General features: G+C 34.0%; 1 protein-coding gene across 1 annotated transcript in view; it reads right to left on the bottom strand.

Moving 5' to 3' along the window:
- na (sodium leak channel non-selective protein na) overlaps nt 1–23,857 on the bottom strand; it is a 1,005,813-nt gene that overhangs the window by 103,912 nt on the left and 878,044 nt on the right. Inside the window, exon 37 of the mRNA XM_090411658.1 lies at nt 18,008–18,123. Coding sequence (XP_090267784.1) covers nt 18,008–18,123 — 116 coding nt within the window. The remainder of the gene's footprint in view (nt 1–18,007; nt 18,124–23,857) is intronic.

Raw genomic sequence — 23,857 nt, 5'->3', positions numbered from 1 at the left:
ATCTCTGATAAAATACCATTGGATATAAATATTTGATATTAAAAAAAATTCAGAAACTCACAATCAGAAACCCAGAGTAATGCAGTTTAACATCATTTGTTGTTCATTAAAAAAAAAAAAATCATTCCTAAAATTGAAATGTGCACCCATATAATTTTATTTTGCAAGGAAAGAAAACAAAATGTCATATTTATTTCAATAAATGTTATTTAAAAAATATAAATATTACATAATATTTCCAATGTAAACAAACGTTTTGATTAGTTATTTTTGCACATGTGAAATTCGTTTTTTTTATTTGGGAAGAGACAATAAATAAATTGTGCAGCAAAAAAGGGTCAAATATTGTAGGACAGTCAAGAAATTCCAAGTAATACAGTGCACATAAAGACAATAATCTGTTAATGGTGGTGGGGGGGGGGGGGAGAAGAATTGCATTTTAACCAATAGAATGCTGATGGAGTTTCATCAGCATTCTACATTTTTATTAGGTCAAAGGGATTTTGAGTATATTTGCAAACAGATATATTCAACATAACTTAGCCTGTTTTGTTGTCAAAAGTACTACATTTGAAGAAATGTTAGCAGCATAATAATAAAATAGCAAAATTCATAATGCTTCAGAATAACTTGATAATTTTGATAATACCAAAACAAGATGAGACACATCTGTAGAAATCTATTATTATTATTATCATTAGAGTCCTTTTAATTATGAACTTTTAATTATAAAGATAAATTTAATAAATTGGTTGTATTTTTGTGTTTTTAATTAAATAAACTAGTTTCATTTTGTCACAGATGGTTTTCACTTCTGAACTATTGTTCTTATCAATATTACTAAATTCCAATCTCCTTCTCTGGAAATTTTCTCTTAATAAATGTGTGACTTGTGTTGATCAATCGCTGACTTAGCAATTTAATCCAGAGATTAAATATGGTTAGTTTAATCCATAACATTCTTAAGAATATTTCACCCTGTGATTTCCCAGAATCCTGTTAGGAAGGAACAGATCACTGAGTATTGAACCAGCGATCATTTTGAAACACGTTTCCAAGACAATAGAGTTTTTTTTTATGTGCTGCTGCTATTTCTATTAATTAGTGGGTAAAGGCAGTTTCTATATCACATAAACAGAGCATTTGATTTTCAAGTTTATTATTATTTATAAATTACATTGATTTTTCAGTTCATTTTTTGTGCATCAAGATTCTAGTTATTTTAGGGTAAAATGTCGAGTAGAAAAGTGGATGTTAGCGATCATAGCAAGTTATCGTTACTATTGATTGCTTCTACGTTTTTACCAAAGCTGGAATTATTATGCTTATTACTGCAACTTAAAAAAATCAAATCTGGAGTTAATAAATCTTAATAACTGTGCGATAAAGTTGGAACTGTATTAATCCTATATATATACATATATATATATTAAATGCTTTTTATGTGAATCCGGCCTCCAGTAAGTAAAGTGGTCTCGCACTAGGCGACAAAATTTACCTTTCACCTAAAGTTGGGTGGTTGGAAAGCAGATACGTTAACCATTCTTTCAACCAGGGAGGCATACTGTGCATGTTACTGCAAACTGAAATGTTTCGTATTTATATTTAGTTCCATGTTGTAATTCCATAAATATAATGATTTAATATATATATATTGAATATAAAGATAAATATAAAAATTCAAAATTTTTATTTTTAGTGAGAATATCTGAACTTTACAGTTGATGAAGTTCCTATTTTTATCTTGATTAGCAAGCTTAATTTGATTGCATTTAAATTCTTTTCTTTTCTTTTTTTTAAAAAAAAAAACTTTTATCCTTATACAATTATTTAAGAAGCAACTTGCACCAAAATAAAACAAGTGACCTGTCGTTATTATGCATTGAATCAGATATAATGGACTCAATTAATTATGATGACATTATAGATATATTTGCTAAAACCAAAGCCAGAAAAAAAAAATTTTTAGTTATTGATTTTTTTATTTAAATTTGAACTGATTTATTTTTATACTTTTTTTTTAAAATTCAAATATACGTATACCAATGTTGTATTGTGTTATTAAAATTAGTTATCATGGAAATGTTGACTTTTATTTTCAATAAACTAAAAAAAGTGCTTATTTTTGAGGCCTCACAATGATGTTGCGCCTCGGGTCTCCAAAAGTATAAATGCAGCACTGGACACTGCCTGTTTGTAATGCTAGCGGTGAACGCTTATTTTCTGTACTTAAACGCGTTAAAAATATTTACACAATTCGTTAAGTCAGATGCATTTGAGAAATTTGTCAATTATGTTCATAGAAAACAATATTGTTGAATTATTAGATTATAAATGTATGAATAGATAAGTTATATAGTTATAACTTATAAGGTATATATAATTGATAAATACTTCATTAAGTAAATGTATAAAAATTTATTTGTGAATTACTGAATAGTTTAAAGTCCATATTTTTTATAATTAAGTTTATTTTTATATATAAATATTTCAGTTACTAGATTTTGAAAATGGATAAAAAGAAATCGGGTTTTCAATATCACAAACGTAAAGCGGACAAGGAAGAAAGTTTGAAAAAACAAGAAGGTGCATTTTTAAAATATCTTTGCCGAGAAGATCGTAATCACATACAAGAAGAAATTCTTCAAGATTATTCATTGGATAATTCGTCTATAGTTTCGATTAATGAATCGGAGGAGAATTCTACAGATACCAAAAATTGGATTAAAACATCGAAGGAGAAATCTACAGATCATATGAGTATTGCTGATTCTGCTTCTATTTTAGCTGTGCATAAAAAAAGTCAAAGACACGTTGAAAATTACCATAAGTGGAAAGAATTAGAAATTCGAATAAAAGAAAAGAAAATCATTGATTTTTTCCCCCGACTCTTTGCTTTAGTTCAGACATTAGCTATTCAAAATTTATCATTTCAAGGAACAAATGAGACATTGTTTTCACATGGAAATGGAAATTTTTTGAAATCTGTTGAATTTCTAGCCAAGTTTGATCCAATAATGAATGAACATCTTCAAAGAATAAAAGATAGATACATATGTGCATTATCTTGGAAAAGATATTCAAAATGAAATAATAAACATCTTCGCCAATGCAATAAGAAGAAAATTTTAGAATCTGTTGCGCAAAATATTTTTCCATAATTATTGACTGTACGTCCGACATTGGTCACACGGAACAAATGAGCACAGTATTTCAATTCGTAGACACTAGTAATAGCACGGTTTCTATAAAAGAACACTTCTTGGGATTTATAGAAATAAAAAATACCACTGGAGAATTTTTATCAAATGAAATACCAGGAACTCTAGACAAATTTTCATTACCAATACAAGATTTACGAGGTCAAGGTTACGATAACACCAGTAACATGAAAGGTGATGTAAAAGGTGTGCAGCGACAAATTTCAAATATTAACCTGAGAGCAATGTATGTACCCTGTAGTTCACATTCATTAAATTTAGCAGTGAATTGCACTGCTAATACTTTAGATGCCACAGCATTTTTTGATGCAGTACATCGTCTATATGTATTTTTTTCTGGTTCGACTCGTCGATGGGAATACCTCAAAAGACACATAAGTAATTTTACACTCAAACCAGTCTGTGATACACGATGGGAGAGTCAAATTGACTCATTAAAGCCCCTAAGATATAATTTGTCTGATGTTTGTGAAGCACTGCAAGAAATATCTCAAGATAATAGTTTATGTGGATTAAGTGGAAATACCATGAAATTAGATGCAGGTAGTCTTCTTAAAACTTTAAGGAAGTTCAAATTTATCGCATCCTTAGTAATGTGGTATAATATACTTTTTGAAATAAACTTTACAAGTAAACAACTTCAGAATAAAGCTATGATATAAATGGTGCCATAAATTGCATTAATGATACAAAGAATTTCTTAACGAAAATAATCCGAAATGAGGATGAATTTGAAAAGATGTTAACAGATGTGGAAAAAATCGCTGAGGTCTTAAGTGTAATGCCTAATTTTGAACAAGAAACAGTTAGACATAGAAAAAAAAAACAAGAAACAATTTATGTATGAAGCAGAGGATGAATTCATAACAGATTTTAAACAAAAATTTATGGTAGATTTTTATTTTTCAATTATTGATACCGCAATTGCATCTGTTGCTGAAAAATTCAAGCACATGTCTACAATTAACGAAAAGTTTGATTTTCTTTTAAATTTATATGAATTTCAAAAAATTACTTCAGCAGAACTGCTTAAAAAATGTTTGATATTGGAAAATTATTTAACATGTGATAATTCTAGAGATATTAATGGAACAGATTTATGTAGTGAATTACAAATAATAGCAAAGCGAATTCCAGAAAATACTTCCTCATTAGATGTCCTGTCATACATATGCAAAAATAATTTAGAAAATAGTGTTCTAAATGTGTTTATTGCTCTGAGAATTTTTTTCGCCATTGCCAGTATCGGTAGCAAGTTCAGAAAGGAATTTCTTGAAATTAAAACTTAAAAAACTAAAAAACTTACACTCGCTCTACAATGGCTCAGAAATGACTCACTGGTATAGCAATAATATCTATAGAGCATGAAATTGGATCTACAATCAATATTGAATAGATGAATTAATTCAAATCTTTGCCAAAGCAAAAGCCCGAAAGATTAATTTTTCATAATTTTTGTATTTAAGATGTAATAATTTTCTTGCTATACAGATATTAGGAGTAATCATATATGTATACAAATGTATTGGTTTTGATTAATAAATTTTATATATAAACATTTATATACAAATTTTATATATAGATGGTCATAATGATATTATTTTTATAAATACCCACATGTGTAGGTGTACATGTGCTTGTGTGAGTATGACAATATATATATAGAGCGCAACCCCCTCGATTAGTGCGCCTAATGCATTCTTTAAAACAGGCGCATTAATCGAAAATGCACAAATCGAATATAATAACCTATGGGAAAAAGTATATATTTAAAAAATTTTTTTTTTATAAAAGAATTAAGGTATGTCTCAGGGCCTAGTTAAAGTAAAATCATGAAAACTATAACTATAACTCAAAAAACTATAAAACATATTCAGAATATAAATTTATTATTCTACTTCTTAACAAAGAATTGAGCTAACGTAGTTTGGCAGATATATATTTTTTTTTCATACAACCGACGGTATGGACCTATTACCTGTTCTACTCTTCTGCAAATTTTATTGCATCTCTGTTCATCAGGATCAGCCTCTGCATTGCTGTTTAAAAACTTCGCCTATGAAAAATATTATACGCCGCCGATTGTTATAATCCGCTTGCAGGCAATTTTTATGACTGACCATAAACAGCAGTATTCTCTTTCCCAAATGTTGAAAGGTTTCGGTGCATGAAAATTAACGATACACAAATGTTATAAGGCGTTCAGGGTTCGTGCTTTTCGACATATTCTCCTCAGAATATTTCCAATATAAAATATTTATTCATAAAAAATGCTTAGAAAACTAAAATGACAAATTCCAGGAACTTCCTGCAGAACACAGTTTGAGAAACCCTGGTATACATAGCGTACATGGAAGTAATGTAGTATGCCATTAAACATAACTTTTGTAAAATGTTTTAAATCAGTAACTAAATTCTTTCATCCTGGTAAGTGATTTTTTAAAATAGTTAGGCATAAAAATTAATAGACAGAAAATTTTTAACATCTGTAACATTTATTTTTAAGATGTATTTAGTCACACTAATCGAATTTGGGTATCGAAAAAAATGACGCACTAATTACTGCATAGAGACATTGTATAGGGGTGCCTAAATTTTCTTTTCATAGGGTGTCAGATACCCTCACACCGTCCCTGGGGGTGACTGAAACAAAAAACACAAAAACTGGTGAGACCTTTCTGAGATATAAATACAAAATGTTATATTCAGGCAATGACAATCAAGGAAAAGAACGAGTAGCCATTGTATTTAATACTAAAGACGAGGCTAATCTTCTTGAATTGTAGATCATATCAAGTAGAGTGATGTGGGCAAATATCAGAATGGGGGGAACTGGAGAATGAGACTTATTTGCGCCTATGGTCCCACAGAAGGTTTCTACTAAGGTAGAATTGGAGGAATTTTTTGAGGCTTTAGAGAAAGTAACTGACACAATGAAAAAGGAAAAGTTGGTCCTTGTAGGGGATCTAAATAGCAGAGTAGGAAATGATTGTCAGATATACAAAAATATTTTGGAAAAATTTGGAAAAAAGAGCAAAGCTAATAATAATGGCAAATACCTGTTGGATTTCTGCTCAGGACATGGACTGGTTATAACTAACACAATGTTCCAACATAAAAAAATGTGCACAAATTCATATGGAGAGAAGAGGCAAGGAATAAGAAAAATCTCATTGACTATGTTATTGTTGATAGTGATGGTTTCTCACTAGTGCAGGACAGTAGAGTGTACAGAGGATTTGAAGTTGGAAGTGATCACCATTTAGTCTTGTGCAAAATAAAATTGGATTTCATATTGAAAAGAAGAACATATAAGAAAGTTTTATTATTATTATTATTTATTATGAGTATCTCCATGTAGTCAGTAGAACAACTGTGGGAGACCCAAACTATCAAAACAATATCTATCATATCTCTTCTTAAATTCATTTACAGACGAAGAACTCACAACTGAGTCATGCAATGCATTCCACTCGTTCACAACCCTCCAGGCGAAAAACCTAGTTCTCACACCCTTGTTAACCACACTTTTCTTTAATTTCCAGGGATGACCTCTTTTTCTTCCATCACTATCACACAGCTGAAACATTTCTGCTGCATCAATCTTATAAAAACCTTTTAGTAATTTAAATGTTTCTATCATATCCCCTCTTCTCCGCCTATTAACCAACCTCTGCAATCCACGAGCTCTTTATCTATCAATGCACGGAGCATTATTTACAGCACTCACCAACTTAGTCATTCTCCTCTGAACACTCTCCACAACGTCCTCATCTCTAAGGAATCCGGGTAACCAGACTTGAGCACAGTAATCCAAATGTGGAAGTATCAACTTCTTATAAACTCTTTATCTCTGGATGTTAGTGTGTTCCTCAATAACCAAGTAATCCTATGTGCAATCTCGGACACCTTAGCAATGTGTCCCCTGAACTTCATCTCCCTATCCACCAACACCCTCAAGTCCCTAGCCTCATCAATCTCTTGGAGTACCTTTCTATCAATGTAGCACAGCTGGTAACCTTTTAATCCCAAAATGCATAACTTTACATTTTTCCTCATTGAACTGACATCCATTACCTTTTGCCCATTTTGCCAGCTTATTTAAATCATCCTGCAAACTCTCAACATCAGCTTCATTTTTTATTGCACTACCCAACTTTGCATCATCAGCAAACAACTGAATATCTCCCCTCAAGCCATTTCCTATATCATTTATGTACAAATTAAACAATAATGGCCCAAGCACAGAGCCCTGAACACATGACTGGTCACCTGCCTCATCCTGGACTCTGCTCCTCCATACACCACTTTCTGGTATCTCTCCCTGAGCCATTCTCTTATGCATATCAGAACTTTAATATCCATCACCATCTGCTCCAATTTGCACAACAGTATTCCATGGGGTATCCTGTCAAAAGCCTTAGCAAAATCCAGAAGTACCACTGTATAGACATTTCCTTTGTCCAACTCAGATTATAAAAAAAAAGTTAATAAATTGTTAAGGTAGGATTGACCTTTAACAAAACCATGTTAGCCCCTAAAGAGTATCATATCCTGATCCACCCATTCTTGAATTTTGTCTTTAACTAACTTTTCCAATACTTTTACCACCACTCCCGAGATGGTGATTGTCTGTAATTAACCGCCACAGTTTTAGAGCCACCATTATGCAAAGGAACTACTTTGTCTTCCTTCCACTCTGTAGGGACCATACCAGAGTTCAAACTTAAGTTAAATAACCAAGAGGCATAGAAAATTCCTTTTCACATTCACGCAACACTCTGATTTATTAACTTCAATAATCGCATTAGCTATTGCCACAGAGATATCCTCACTTGGGTGATAGACTTTTGAAAAGGGATCACGCAGTAACTCTACTATTACATCGGAATTGGTGACCTCAATACCATCAGCACCAACTAAAGTTATTCTTCCTTTTACTTGCCACATACTGGAAGAACTCTTTGGGATTATCCTTGATCTCCTTGGCAAAGGTCTTCTCATAATCTGATTTAGCTTTTCTTACTTGAACCTTGTACTGCTCACGGGTGTATTGATCGCCTTTCTCCTTGTAAATTCTCCATAATATTTTCTTTTTTTTTGCATAATCAAGCTTGATACTACTACTCATCCATCTAATGCCTACCTTGTTTGTCTTCCTGCCCATGTGGATACATTCTGATATTGCCTTCCTCAGATACCTGCTGATTTTATTCCATGCACTGCTAATATCTTTCCCCTGCAATATTTTCTGCCATGGGATGGCTGTAAGCTCACTCCGAAGTTTGTTATAATTGTCTAACCTGTATATACCCCCCCCCCTTCTTAAGAGAGAAATCCACAAATTTTGCAACCTCCCAAGTCAATACCACATGATCGCTCTCACCAATTGGAGGTAACGAGGACACCTTACTTATGCATATGTCCTCTGAACCAATGACCGGGTCCAACACTCTCACACCACGTGTCCCTTTAGTTATGTGCTGTTTCAAGTAATTATCTCTTAGAAGATGTATGAATTTCATTTCTTTTTTGCCAAGTGATATTTCTCCTTCCAATCGATATCACCATAATTGAAATTCTCCATAATAATCACTAACCCTGCACTCATTGCACTAATTTTCTGATGCATGAATTCAATATCACCCTCTATACCTCCTGGCCTATAGCAGCAACCAACTGTATATTTGGTTGCGTTGGTCACTATTTCACACCAGACCACTTCAAATGAACTATCATTCACATGTCTATCCTCTTGATATACTACTTTCTTTGGCTGCAACTCATCGGCTATCATCAACAGTACTCCTTCCCTCGTTCTATCTTCTCTATCTTCCCTGAAAATACTGTATCCATCACATTCAATTCCAGTAACTACATCTTCTGCTGACAGCCAAGTTTCATTAATGCCTACTATTTTGGTGAGATTGTACTGACTAATGCCAAAAATTCTTCCCTCTTATTTTGAATGCTTCTTGCATTAGTATACAAAAATTGCTGATTTCCTTTAGTTCTTGTACCATCTTCAGAATTGGTATACATGTCATTAATTTCAGTAGTCCCATGCCGATTTTTATCCACTCTATTCTACAATTTATTCCACGAATAAGGATCGACAGATATACAATTACTGCATAAGTTTCTCCCTCTTACACTCAGCCTTTTCGATTTTATTTCCTTTGCCCAATTTCTTCAACTTGTTCAGAAAACAGTAACTTTTTTCAATCGTTTATGACATTCCATGTTCAGATGCAACCCATCTCTTGCAAACAGTTGTCATTTGCCTTTAAACACACTCCAAATGTCAACAAATTACAGACTTCTTTTTTTACACATTCTTGCAATATATCATTCATTATCATCACTGGTCTACTTAACTCATAATTGTCAAAACAAGGCAGCACACACACACTATCCTCCCTTTGATACTTTTCTTCTTCATGATATCTAACAATGTTCTTAAATCTTTTGCTACCCAATTAATACTACCACTCAGGTCATTTGTACTCACCATAACTATCATCTTTTCTGCATCATGCCCTCTGTTTATTGTTCCACCAGCCAAGCACTCCTCAGGCATACCGCTCTCCATACCCCAAATCACAGAATCACCATATATTGTACCACTTATAACTTCATTCAAGTCCAAACAAGCGTCACTCACAGCCTCATTTTCTACACTATTCAGCATGACTCTTCCAGTTTCATTACTTTCCCTCAATACTCTTTTACTTACTCCCTCACTCTCATGACATCTCATTTCTTCTAGACCTCTTGTGCTTTCATTCTGTTGACTCCCAATCACTCCCATACTATTTATTACTTCATCAATCACCAAAGACTCTCCCATACTTAATCCTGTTCTAGTTACTTCAGCTAAAGTAATATCCATAGTCCTAATTTCTCTATTCATTAAGAGTCAGCTAGAGCTCTTAGAGAATTATTATTATTATTATTCTGGTCTCCATGGACTAAAGAGACTAATCGTGGGAGGACTCTCCTAGGAAACACAAAGTCTATCATACCACTCCTTGAACTCACTGACTGTTCTTGCTCTCACCACTCTATCAGGCATGAAACCACTGCTCATCCTCTTGATCACAGCTTCCGTTTGTAATTTCCAGGGATGGTCCCTTGTCATAGCTCCTTCCCGCCATTCCACCAAGCGAAAGAACTCTCCAGTGTCAACCCTGTAACTGCTTCTCAACAGTTTAAAAGTCTCGATCATATCACCTCTCCTTTTTCTATTCGCCAAACTCTGCAGTCCACATTCCCTAAACCGATTCTCATAACTAACATTGTACAGTCCTGAAACCGTCTTTGTTATCCGACTCTGTACCCTTTCATCAATTAATTTATTCCCTTCAAATCCTGGGAACCAAATTTGAGAGCAATAATCTAAGTGTGGTCTGATTAGTTTATACAATGGAATGATAACTCTTTTATCTCTGCAGGTCAGTGTTCTCAGTATTGCTGCAATCCTCTGGATTACCTTCACCACCTTTGCAATATGCTCCCTGAATTTCAGTTTTTCTATCAATCATCATCCCCAGATCTCTTGTCTCCCCTATTTCCTTCAGTACAGGTCCTCCAATTGAGTATGCAGCCTCCCATCGATGTATCTCAAACTTACAGAGACAATACAGAGACAAATGTAAGAAAGCTAAACACTGTGTACAACTAGCTAAACAAAAGACATGGGAAGACATCGGTGAGAACATAGAAAATAAATATCAAGAAGATGGTACGATATTCTGAAGGTTGTTGAAGAAGCTCAGAAATGGAGAAAAGAGTGCTGTAAAAGGAATTAGTGATGATAAAGGTGACATGAAACTAGAGAAAAAGATATCCTTGAAGTATAAAGTAATTACTTTGAAAAATTGCTAAATGAAACAAGCAGTGATAGCACAGTGGTAAAAAACACTCAACAGGCATGCAGTCAGGAATACATATCCATACTTGAAGTAGAAAAAGCCATCAAAGGCCTGAAATGTGTAAAGGCAGTAATAGTAGTAGTAGATGATATTCGGCCAGAAATGCTCAAGTACGGAGGTATAAAAGTCTTACAGTGGCTGCACTGCATGGTTCAGAAAGACTTGAACAGAGGGACGAATTCCAGATGATTGGAGTAGAGCTGTAATAGTACTCATATGTAAAAAGGGAAATATGTTGAATTGGATTTTAACATTATTGATGCAAAACACAGTTGATAAGAAAATAACTATTTATTAACTTAAAAGCTAATATTTTGCTGGTAATATATCCAGCATCTTCAGAGCACACAAACAAAGTTTGTTACAACAGCGAGACAACTACAATCCGGTGTAACAGTGGGACTAGTATAAGCAATTACAGCGTGCAACACAAGACTAAAGTCCTAATTAGGCGCCATCTAAGTTAAAAAAACAACAAAAAAAACAGTAGTCCGAAGTTTTGAAAAATAGTAGTCCAAAGTTTTGAAAAAAAAAAAAGAAAAATTAATTTGGTCTGACTATTTCCCAAATGTTTGGTAGATTTATACAACCATACTTGTTGAGGTTTGGAGTATGTTTTAAGGATTCTGTTGATTCCAGGAACAACCTCTCTGACTTGTAGAAGCTTCTGTGCAGTACTTTTGTTTTTTTCTAATTGATCCTGCGTGCAGGGATATTCAAAGCATGGTCTGCCAGACCCAACTTGCCATAGCGAAAGTGCCGGATATATTTTTTGTCTTCAACACAAAAAGTATATCCAGCACTTTACTGCACAGAAGCTTCTACAAGTCAGAGAGGTTGTTCCTGGAATCAACAGAAGCCTTAAAACATACTCCAAACCTCAACAAGTATGGCTGTATAAATCTACCAAAGATTTGGGAGATAGTCATCCTAAGACCAAATTAATTATTTTTTTTTTTCAAAACTTTGGACTACTATTTTTCAAAACTTTCAAAGACTACTAATTGGACTAGTATTTTTCAAAACTTTGGACTACTGTTATTTTGTTTTGTTTTTTTTAAACTTAGATGGTACCTAATTAGGACTTTAGTCTTGTGTTGCACGCTGCAATTACTTAAACTAGTCCCACTGTTACACCAGATTGTAGTTGTCTCGCTGTTGTAACAAACTCTGTTTGTATGCTCTGAAGATGCTGGATATATTACCAGCGAAATATTAGCTTTTAAGTTAATAAATAGTTATTTTCTTCTCAATCTGTGTTCGCATCAATACCGTTAAAATCCAATTCAACATGTGTGACGAACACACAAGCCTTTGCACATGGTTAAAAAGGGGAAATAAAACTGAATGTGAGAATTACAGAGCTATTTCTCTAGTGAGTATTCCTGGTAAGATTTATGCAAGTATACTTGAGAAACAGTTGAGAAGGATTGTGGAAGAAAAGCTTGGTGAAGAACAAGTTGAATTCAGGCCAAATAGAGGCTGTCAGGATCAGATCTTCACTTTACGACAAATAGTTAAGAAATCATTTGAATATAACAAAGATCTGTATTAAAGTTTTTTAGATCTGGAAAAGACATGACAAGGTGCCAAGCAGCAGCGGCCAGTGAAAATTTTAAGTGCGGGGGTGCTGCATATACAAAATAAAAAAAAATATATATATATTATTTTTTTCCTAATCAGTAACCAATTTATTAATAAATAAATTTACATATTAAAAAATTGCTTCATTAAAAATATTTCACCCTCACCACGAACACACACCAATAAAAAAAAGTTTCGTATCTCACAGAAATAACGCAGGCCCAAGTATAATCATAATCATAATGCAATTTATCTGTAGCGACACAGCTCGTTGAGCAGTGTTGGATTCACTTGTTACATACAGTGACAAGTGCAAATGAATATCGGCGAGTCTAGCTGCAATTGACCGAACATGGTAATTCTGACACTGTGTTAGATCGCAGTGCATTAGTTTCGTGTAACGATAGTTGAAAAGTATAATTCTTTTCATATTTTCAACAGTGACACTCGTCATAATTCAGTCTTGTATCTATAATAAATAAATAATTATATGTTATTTTAACAGAATAAAATAAGATTTACCAATCTTATTTTATTTCACTTTTATTTATCTTATTTCACTGTCACCACGAACATGCACCAATAATAAAAGTTTCGTATCTCACAGAAATAATGCATGAAAGCATACAATTTATGTGTAGCGACACTGCTCAGAAAGCAGTGTCGCTACACATAAATGTCGGATAACAAGTGTCGGATACACTTGTTACATGCAGTGACAAGTGCAAATAAATATCTGCGAGTCTAGCTGAAATTGGCCGAACATGAAAATTCTGACACTGCAGTGCATTTGTTTCGTAATCTAAAGCATTAATCGAACAATTCCAATTATTAACTATTCAATCAATGTCGAAACATAAGCTGTAACCTTTAACATGTTGTATTGCATTTATATAATGTTGTAAGCATTGTTATTATTTATAAACAGAAACAAAATTAATTTTTCATTTTTTCCTTGGGGTGCTGCAGTGTCGCAGTGCTTATGTACAAGCTGCCACTGGTGCCAAGAGAGAAGCTATTCAAAACACGCTACAGTTATATGGTATCAATGGGGGCATTATATCAAGCAATACTTAGTCTTTATTTGAGTTGTAGGTGAGCAGTTAGAATTAAAGGAAGTACAGGAGGATGGTTTAATGTTAAATCTAGTGTCAGACAAGGAAGTACATTATCTCCTCTGTCATTCATTATCTATATGGACACATTATGAAGGAAAGTGGTATTAAACCTGATATCAAAATTGTAGATGTTAATGTCAGCTCTTTGCTTTATGCAGATGATGTTATACTCAGGGGTGTAGACCTAAAAGAAATAGTGCCAGGGAAACAAAAATCCAGAGTCACCATATAGCAAACTATAGCAAGGATACAGTTTCACAGAACACACTACACGTTTTAACTTGTCAGGTCCTTTGAACTTGATAGGGGGGGGGGGATGACAAATGACAAACTGTGATGTAGCATTGTTTTATGATGCAATATTGTCAGTTTTCTTTGGTTTTGAAACTGAACATAGACGCAGGTCACTGCCTTGTTTTCTGAAATGAAAATGACATGAGTGGCAAGCTGCTATTTTTTAACTGAAAGCTGGAAATGCATTATAAGTCTCATTATTATAATTCTTATAATTTATTATAATGAATTTAAAAATTTTGATAGTTTTAAAAAAGTACCAGGGCAAGGTCCTGGCCGACTACACCCCTGGTTATACTTCTAAATAAATCCGCTACAAGTCTGCAAGATTCCCTGACTAAATTGAATAACTGTTTTAATAGATATAGTATGAAGATCAGCAATAACAAGACAAAGACAATGAAAATAGGCAGAAGCATTGAAAATATCAACTGCATTGTGAATGGAGAACCTATAGAACTAGTAAAACATTTCAGCTACTCAGGCATGATTTTTAGTGAAGATGATAAATTAAATATGGAAATAGACTACAGAATTGACAAAGCTGGTATGGTAGGAAGTCAAATGAATAAATTTATATGGAATAAGAGAGAAATCAGTCAAAATACTAAATTAGCCATATACAAGACAGTGTTCAAAACGAGATTTTAACTTATGGATCTGAGAGCTAGGTCAGAAGTAAAGCACTTGACCTCTAGAGACTGCAGATATGAGAGTCCTGAGAAAGATTAGGAGCATGAACAGATGGCATCAATGGCAATATCATATTAAAAATGAGGATATTAGGAAAGAATTTGACATTATCAGCATCCAGGAATGCTTTAGCAGAACTAATCTCAGGTGGTATGGTCACTTAAGCAGAATGGATGAGTAAAGATTAGCAAAACAAGTGTTCTCTGCCAGGTTGGCAGGAAAAAGACCCAGAGGAAGACCAAGATATAGGTGGATTGATATGGTAAAAAGTGCCTTAGACGATAGAAATATAAGATCTGATAATGTTGAAGTCGTGACAGGTAACAGATTGATTTGGAGGAAAATTGTAGATAGGAAGTAATGATGTACATTTTTCATGTAGTATATCATATCCTGTACACCACCTTGAGGGTACATGGCAGGAATTTAATGATGATGATGATGATGATGATATATATATATATATATATATATATCCTCTTCTTCTCTCTTCTATCATCTATGTGGATGATGATGAGGCCGAATGAACTCTTTCAACTTCTGTCTGTCTATAGAGAGTCCAAACAATTCTGTCCAGTTTGGTGTCAGTTGTTGCGATTTGGTTATCAGGTCCTCTATTATTTTGTCTATCCATCTAATTTTGTGCTGCCCTTTGGATCTTTTACCTTCCATCGTTGCATTCAGGGCTTTAGTTGGTAATCTAAAAAAGTTGGTAATCTGTTCCCATTCTGGTCACGTAGCTAAGCCATCGCAGTCTTATTTTTTGAATTTTGTCTATTATTGTTATTTCTTGTTTTCTTGTTATATACAGTGCTTTTTTTTTCTAGAAAAAAAGGTGCCGGAACTCACATCTTGTTAAACTTTTTATTAAAGAAAATGATATTCAAATCTTAATTTAAATGAAATATAAAGCAGCTGTTGCATTTACATTCACATTCACTTGATAAAATGGGAATGGTATTCAGAGCATATACCAAACGCAACAGTTTTTCTGGGTATGTCTTATCGAGAATGTATTCACAGAATCCACGAAACATTTCTCTTTCATTTAGTTGCAGTCTAATTGACAAATTTCTACTTTCCGCAATCCCGATGGTAGCTGAGCATCAATGTCTTCAGGCCAATGTTTTTGGTCAAGCACGCAAGCCCAAAGTGCTAGATCAACATCTTTGCTATCAAGCAACCTTTTTTCAATTGACTCTTTCAATTCGATATAAAATGTTTTTGGATCAATAGGAGGATTATTTTTTGGAGCTTTTTCGTGAAAAAGCGCAGATCGCGAACAGCAGCTGCAGCACATCTATAATGGGGTCCAAAATTCTGTCTTCTTTCTTCAAAAACTTGTACAAGTGCATTTATTTTTTGATTTGCATTGTAAAGATTCATGTCACTGTTTTGCAGGTCCAAATTTAATTCAGACAATTTTTGGAGAGCGTCACACATCGATCCTAGATCCAATAAAAAAGTCTGTAGATGTTATTTTTCTTCTTAAGCTATCATAAGTACATTTATAATTTTTATCTCTTCTAGGATCGTGCATCGCATCTTCAAAACGATGCACTAGAGATTCAAAATTATTCCACACAGCCAAAACTGAACGGAAACTAGATGACACCCATCGAGTACTTAAAATTCTTACAATTTTCAGCAGCTCAACCTCTAGTGATTCTGCAAATAAATGCAACTCTCTACTGTTTTTTGACATAAAGGACATATGGACATAAAGTTTATTAATAAATAATCTGAATCTATTGATTCCTGAAATTTTCTTTACAGCATCACTTACTGATAATTCTAGTCTGTGATTAGCACAATGCCAAACTATAATAGAAGGAAATTTTTCTGACAGCAATTTTTTCACTCCACTTTCGCACCTTAACATTACAGCAGCGGCATCGCATTCTAGAGAAACTAAATATTTTTAAAAATAATCTTCTGTCATCCCATAATAGTTAAGACATTAGAGTAAGGAATCAAATACACTTTTTGCCGTTACGTTTTCAAGTTTGATCAAGTCCAAAAATAAATTTATTGTATCAAAGGTGTTGGAATTAATTTCAAGACCTTCAATACAGCATCGAATATACACTATGAGAGTGGTTTTATTGCTTATTGTTGTTGATTCAACAATTATCAGTGAAATTATATTTTTGGATTGAACGATTTCTTTAAACACATTTTTTCTAATTTCTTCACTTACATGATTCACAATATTAATACATGCATTTTTGAATGAAGAATACGACCCATCTTAATTCTGTTCAGTTCTTGCTGATCAATTTCACTTTCAAAATTATGGAATGATTGGTTTTCCTTTGCTACTTTATATGCAGTTTGAAAAATTTTTGCAGTTATTTTTTTTCATGCAATAATGATTTTAAAAAAACCTTTTCAAGGGTCTTTTTTTGGCTTCAGAAACAATTTTTAATGTTGCTTTGTGTGCAGCAGATTCTCTGTGATCGAACATTTTTTTTCGAAGTGTAGCTTCCTATCTTTGCCAGAATATGTAATCTCATTGTTGGCCCATTCTCTGGAAATTTTCATTCCCATCTTTGTTTCAATTCCACGAGTTCTAATGTTTATTTATGTTTATTCTAATTTATTCTAATGTTTATGTACGCCTTGCAAAGTACAGCCAAGTTTTTTATGCAAATATACATCCATTCATTTTCCGAGCAAAAATCATTTTTTTGATCTAATGTCCAGCAATTCGGCCAGTCATTTTTAGTTTGGCCTTGCTCCTCAAGATTAGCTTGAGATGATTCGAAAACATCAATTACACTAAAAAGTAAAAAAAAAAATGCTAAAAGGATATGAAAATAATGACATTAAATTACGTCAATTCAATAAAGATATTTTTTAGATAAATAAGTGTTTTACCAAAAATCTTTTGCATGTTGTCAATCACACGTTCATACAGCCACAAACATAGATGCTAATGGCGTGTGCATGCGTGCTACCAGGCGACGCCTGATAACACGGATGCGCACATGTTATGTACATGCGAACATTATTTCAAAAATTACTTTTGAAAAAACTGTAAAAAAAATAGGTGCCAGAACGCCAGAAAAAAAGCACTGGATATATATATATATATAAATAAATTTCAAAAATAGTACAAAATAGCAAAATCACAGTATCAGAGAATAATTATCAAATTTACCCTTTGTTGGATATCTACCACATTCCAAGTGTTCTGGAAATTTCTGATATCAGCATAACTCAACAGAGCATCTTCTTCATTGGAATAAAATAATGAAAAGTTTTCCATAATGATAGCTGGAGAACATAAAAGAATTCCTCCTATTAAAAACAGGAAGCTGAAATTCTATACTTTAATTAAAGAAAATTAAAAATTGGGTAGAAAAAAGTCTTGATATACTCTGATAATTTTTCATATTGCAGTCAAACATATCATTCAAATATATTTCAGCCTGACTACATGCCACTCATTCATTCACACATGCAATATATATATATATATATATATATGTGTGTGTGTGTGTGTGTGTGTGTGTGTAGAAAGTTTTTTAACATGGGTATATTATGTATTCAAGATACCAAGTAATTTTATATAAACTTGGTTTTTAATCCTATTTCCGAAGTGAGCAAACAGACAAGTACGTCAAGTTTGCGCCTGCATGTAGTGCAAGTCTGAAGAAACTCATGGCAGTGCCACTCTAGGCAACTCGTGGTAAAGGTGGATTAAGATCTGATCACTTTCCTTAGTATTTTTCCCTTAATGTAAAGCACATCCCCTTGCGGAGGTGTATGATGCTATGCATTAAAGGCAATGATCACTACCCATACCAGTTTCGACCTTTATTGAGGTCTCGTCAGTGGGAGCCAGACTGACAATGCTAAGGTTGAAGTAATGCAGAGCTTATGAATTTTACCTAAACAAGTTGCCACAAGGTGCTTTGACCTTATTAAATAAAATCCCAGGATGAGAGATAGATGTAGAAAGTTTTTTAACTTGGGTATATTATGTATTCAAGATACCAAGTAATTTTATATAAACTTGGTTTTTAATCCTATTTCCCAAGTGAGCAAACAAACAAGTACGTCAAGTTTGCTCCTGCACATAGTGAAAGTCTGAGGCAACTCATGGTAAAGGTGGATTAAGCTCTGATCGCTTTCCTTAGTATTTTTCCCTTAATGTAAAGCATATCCTCTTGCAGAGGTGTATGATGCTATGCATTAAAGGCAATGGTCACTACCCATACCGGTTTCGACCTTTATTGAGGTCTCGTCAGTGGGAGTCAGACCTGACAATGCTAAGGTTGAAGTAATGCAGAGCTTGTTTAGGTAAAATTCATAAGCTCTGCATTACTTCAACCTTAGCATTGTCAGTCTGGCTCCCACTGACGAGACCTCAATAAAGGTCGAAACCGGTATGGGTAGTGACCATTGCCTTTAATGCATAGCATCATATACCTCCGCAAGAGGATATGCTTTACATTAAGGGAAAATACTAAGGAAAGTGATCAGAGCTTAATTCACCTTTACCACGAGTTGCCTCAGATTTGCACTATGTGCAGGCACAAACTTGATGTACTTGTCTGTTTGCTCAATTTTATAAAAACGAAGTTTATATAAAATTACTTGGTAACCTAATATATATATATATTCATGATACCAAGTAATTTCATAAGCTCAGTTATTTAACTCCTAATCCCAAGTAGGCAAACAATTAAGTTTGCGCCTGAAACATAGTTCAAGTCTAAAGATGGTACAACACCAGGGCAACTCATTGTAAAGGTGGGTAAAGCTCTGATCACTATTCTTAGTGTTTTCCCATAATGTAAAGCACATTATGGGACACATTTGCTTTACATTATGGGAAAATACTAAGAATAGTGATCAGAGCTTTACCCATCTTTACAATGAGTTGCCCTGGTGTTGTACCATCTTTAGACTTGAACTATGTTTCAGGGACAAACTTAATTGTTTGCATACTTGGGATTAGAAGTTAAATAATCAAGCTTATAAAATTACTTGGTAACCCTAATATACAGTATCCCCAAGTTAAAAAATTAATTACATATATATACAGGGTGTTCGGGATAAATTTGACAGTTTCGTAAGGAAAAAGAAAATCTTCTTTGTATCTATTAAATTTAATGAATTGACAAAAAAACATTACAGGCAGAGTTAATTACAATACTATCAACAAGATTTACTCAAAATAACCACCATTAGCATCGATCACAGCTTCAATTCTGCTTCGGAACCTCGAACAAGCTGATGCTACAGTCTCCCTGGGAAGGGCCGCAAAAACTGTTTTAATTTTATCCATTAACTGGGTTTTTGTATTACTGGAAGTGCGATTGGTGTCTTTTTCAACTGCGCCCCATACAAAATAATCCATGGGGTTAAGGTCTGGGGAGTTTGGAGGCCAAACATTTGGACTGGTGAAGTCGTAGAAATTTTCAGACAACCATTTTTGACTTTTCCCAGAGGTCTGGCAAGGGGCCGAATCCTGCTGCCATACATACGGCCTACCATTGGCTACCCTTGTTATCCAGGGCTTGACTACAGTTAGCAACTCCACGAACAAAGCCCGAATTCCAATGCCAGGGTTCTTCAACACCTGTTCCTGCAGATTTGCGAGGAATTCTGCTGTACGAACGCAATCAGATCGTCTGCTAGGGATCTTTCTTCTTGCTACATCCTCGTAGTCACCATTGCAAGTCTCTAGTTCATGCCTGATTGTTTTTACTGTATTCAGGGAGCATTGGGCAGCAGTCGTAATATCCTTATTTTGATGGCGGGCACGAATCATCATGATACAAGTTATTCTCTTCCATGATTCAGGTGGGTTCCAGCTATCCATCCTTTCTGACATCTTGTATATGAATGAAGAAGGGTCCAAACTTTTAAATGAAGAGAAGTGTGTGTTAATACATGTAACTTACGGAAAAATATAATTAATTATAAATATGTCAAATTTATCCCGAACACCCTGTATATATATATATATATATATATATATATATATATATATATATATATATATATATATATATATATATATATATGGAATGAGCAGTTAGCTGCAAAACAGATCAATGAAGCTTGGGGGATTTTCAAAAACTATCCAGTAGATTCAATGTCTAAATGTATTCCAAGGGTGATAAGGTTAAATAAGGTAGGTGTGAAATGCATGAATAAAGAGATTAAGCATGTGATACACAGAAAAAGGGCATTATGAAGGCAGCATAAGACAAGTGGAAATAACCAATACCATGAGGATTACAAAGACCAGGCAAGATGGGCAACTTAGTTGGTGAGGCTAGCTAAAGTGAGGTATGAGTAGTAGTTAGCTAATGAAGCCAAAAAGAATCCTAAGGAGTTAGTTCGATACATAGCTAGCAAAAGAAAGAATGATTATGGAAGGATGACATTGATTGGAGAAAATGGTATAAAGACGGCTGTTGCAGAAGGTGTGGTAGAGATACTTAATGAGCAGTTCATAAAGCTCTTTCAATCTTGTGAATGTGACTTCATGGAGAGATTGAGAGCAGTTGATGATGGGGAGCACAGAGACTGACTGTATGTTCTAATGTTAATAAGGCTGTGGTACTTGATAATATATTACCACGTATTGTGAAGGAATATGCCAGGGATTTTAAGCCAGCCTTGACATATTTTTTTAATACGAGTCTTGCACTGGATCAAGTTCCTAAGGAGTGGAAGGAGGGCAAGATTGTGCTACTTCATAAAGGAGGTGATAGAACTCAAGCATCCAACTATAGGCCTATCTGTGTGTCAGGTGTCGTGGTTAAGTTGTTGGAGAAGCTTGTGAGAATCAGGATCCAGAATTGGGTTGACAACAATGGTATTATCTTTGATGGATAGCATGGATTTTTCTAAAGGGAGGTCATGTTTTAGTAAACTACTTACTTATTACAATAAAGTGACTCCTTCCTTGGACAGAGGAGAAGGATACACAGTAATATACTTACATTTCACAAAGGCTTTTGATAGAGTACCTCATGATAAATTGATAGTCAAACTAGAGTGGATGGCGTTGGATATTAGATTACTGCATTGTATTGGAGACTGGCTATCTGATAGGTATCAACAAGTTGTGTATGGGGGAGTGATATCCAGGATAAAGAAAGTCATTAGTGGAGTGCCTCAGGAGTCTGTTTCGGGGCCATTACTGTTTAACTTGTATATTAACGATATAGGTGAAGATTTGGATGGAGATATTCAGTTGTTTGCAGATGATGCAAAGTTGGGATGAACCATGAAGTGTAATGAAGATGTTGTGGCCTTACAAGAAGACTTGAATAAAATGAGTGATTGGGCATGGAAATGGGGATGTAAGTTCAATGTTGCAAATATAAGGTTTTAAAATTTGGAAAACAGAGATGAGATGCAGAATTTATGCTTGGTGAGGATGTATTGTCGGAGGTGGAGGAAATAAGAGATCTGGAGGTGATAGTTGATAAGGATCTGAAATTTAGGGGACACATACCCAAAATTGTGAAGACAACTCAAAGGCTTCTGGAAATGATGCAGTGGACACTGACTTATAGAAGTAGGGAGATTCTTGTTCCATTGTATAAGGCTTTGATTACACCACACATGGACTATGGTGGCCAGATTTGGTCACCTGGTTTTCAGGACGAAGAGATGTTGGAAAGGATCCAGAGTATGAGGAAAGATTGAGAAGATGCAATTTGCAAAGTCTGTTGGACAGGAGGAAGAGGGGAGATATGATAGAGACCTACATGTTAGTAAGGGGTTGTTATATGATCAATGCTGGAGAGGTTCTACAGAAAATAATGGGAGATCAGGGAAGAACCAGAGGTCATCCATGGGGGACTGTATAAAGAGGGTTTGAGTAGGGGAGTGAGAAGCAGGTTTTTTTTCATTCAGAGTTGTTAATGATTGGAATGCCTTGCCTGAGAGAGTGTGGCGTCTGCAGAGAATTTGAGTGTGTTTAAAGCACAGTACGATGAGCTGTGTGTATGATAAAAGGACCTCCCAGATGAGTCTTTAACTCCATGGGGGTCTTGTGTAATAATAATAATAATAATATTTTTTTTTAAGGAAAATAACTTATGTGACTATATAGCCAAATGTTAAAATATAAAATAACTAATTTATTTCCCAAGGCACTACTAGTTTCATCTTTTTAGAAGACTTCATTGGGTGCATAATACATAGAAGAAAAAAAAAGAGATACATCAAAAAACATTACTTGTGTACATCAACAAATCTTGACCAAAGTTCATCGTCACAAGATCACATCATCATGCACGGGAACAACAATGCAGCTAATCCATGAATTCATTCTAATGTAAGCAATCCATTTATAATTTAGAGCTTTGGTGATGTGCTCAAGTAATGTTTTTTGATGTATTTTTTTTTTTTCTTCGATGCATTATACACCCCATGAAGTTCTAGAAAGATGAAACAAGTAGTGCTTTTGGAAATAAATTAGTTATTTTCTATTGTAACATTCAGCTATATAGTAATATAAGTTAAAATTCCTTAAAACACATACAATAGTCATCAACATCTAATACAGTGGTTCCCAACCTTTTTCCACTGTGTACCCCTTTTAAACCCATTTCTATAAATTGTATCCATTGTTTTTAAAATAGCTGTTTTTAAATACTGACACTTTTTTTCAGTGCATATCTTAATGTAAAATAATGAAAAATAGTTGTTTTTCTGCCATTACTGATTATTTCTCGTGTACCCCTGAACGTCCCAGCACATACCCCCTGGTGGGGGGTACGGAAACCACCGGTTAGGAACCGATGATCTAATATATAAAACATATGATGCATTCTTTGGATATTTTTATGAAATTTAATGAGTTTATAGCATTGCTCAAAAAAGCAACAAATATAATATGGCTAAATTTATTGCTTCTTTTGAAAGTGCATGTGTATATATGAGTGTGATTTTGAAGAACATTCATTCATTCATGTAAATATATTCGCCAAAGATTTTAATAACACATTAAGCCGACTAGTTTCGCCAACTTGAC

Source organism: Typopeltis vanoorti, chromosome 21, assembly GCF_054136105.1.
Source record: "Typopeltis vanoorti isolate ZY-2024b chromosome 21, IOZ_Tvanoo_1.0, whole genome shotgun sequence".
NCBI lineage: Eukaryota > Metazoa > Arthropoda > Arachnida > Uropygi > Thelyphonidae > Typopeltis > Typopeltis vanoorti.
Note: the sequence above shows the minus strand (reverse complement) of the source record. Positions and strands in the feature narration are given on the sequence as shown.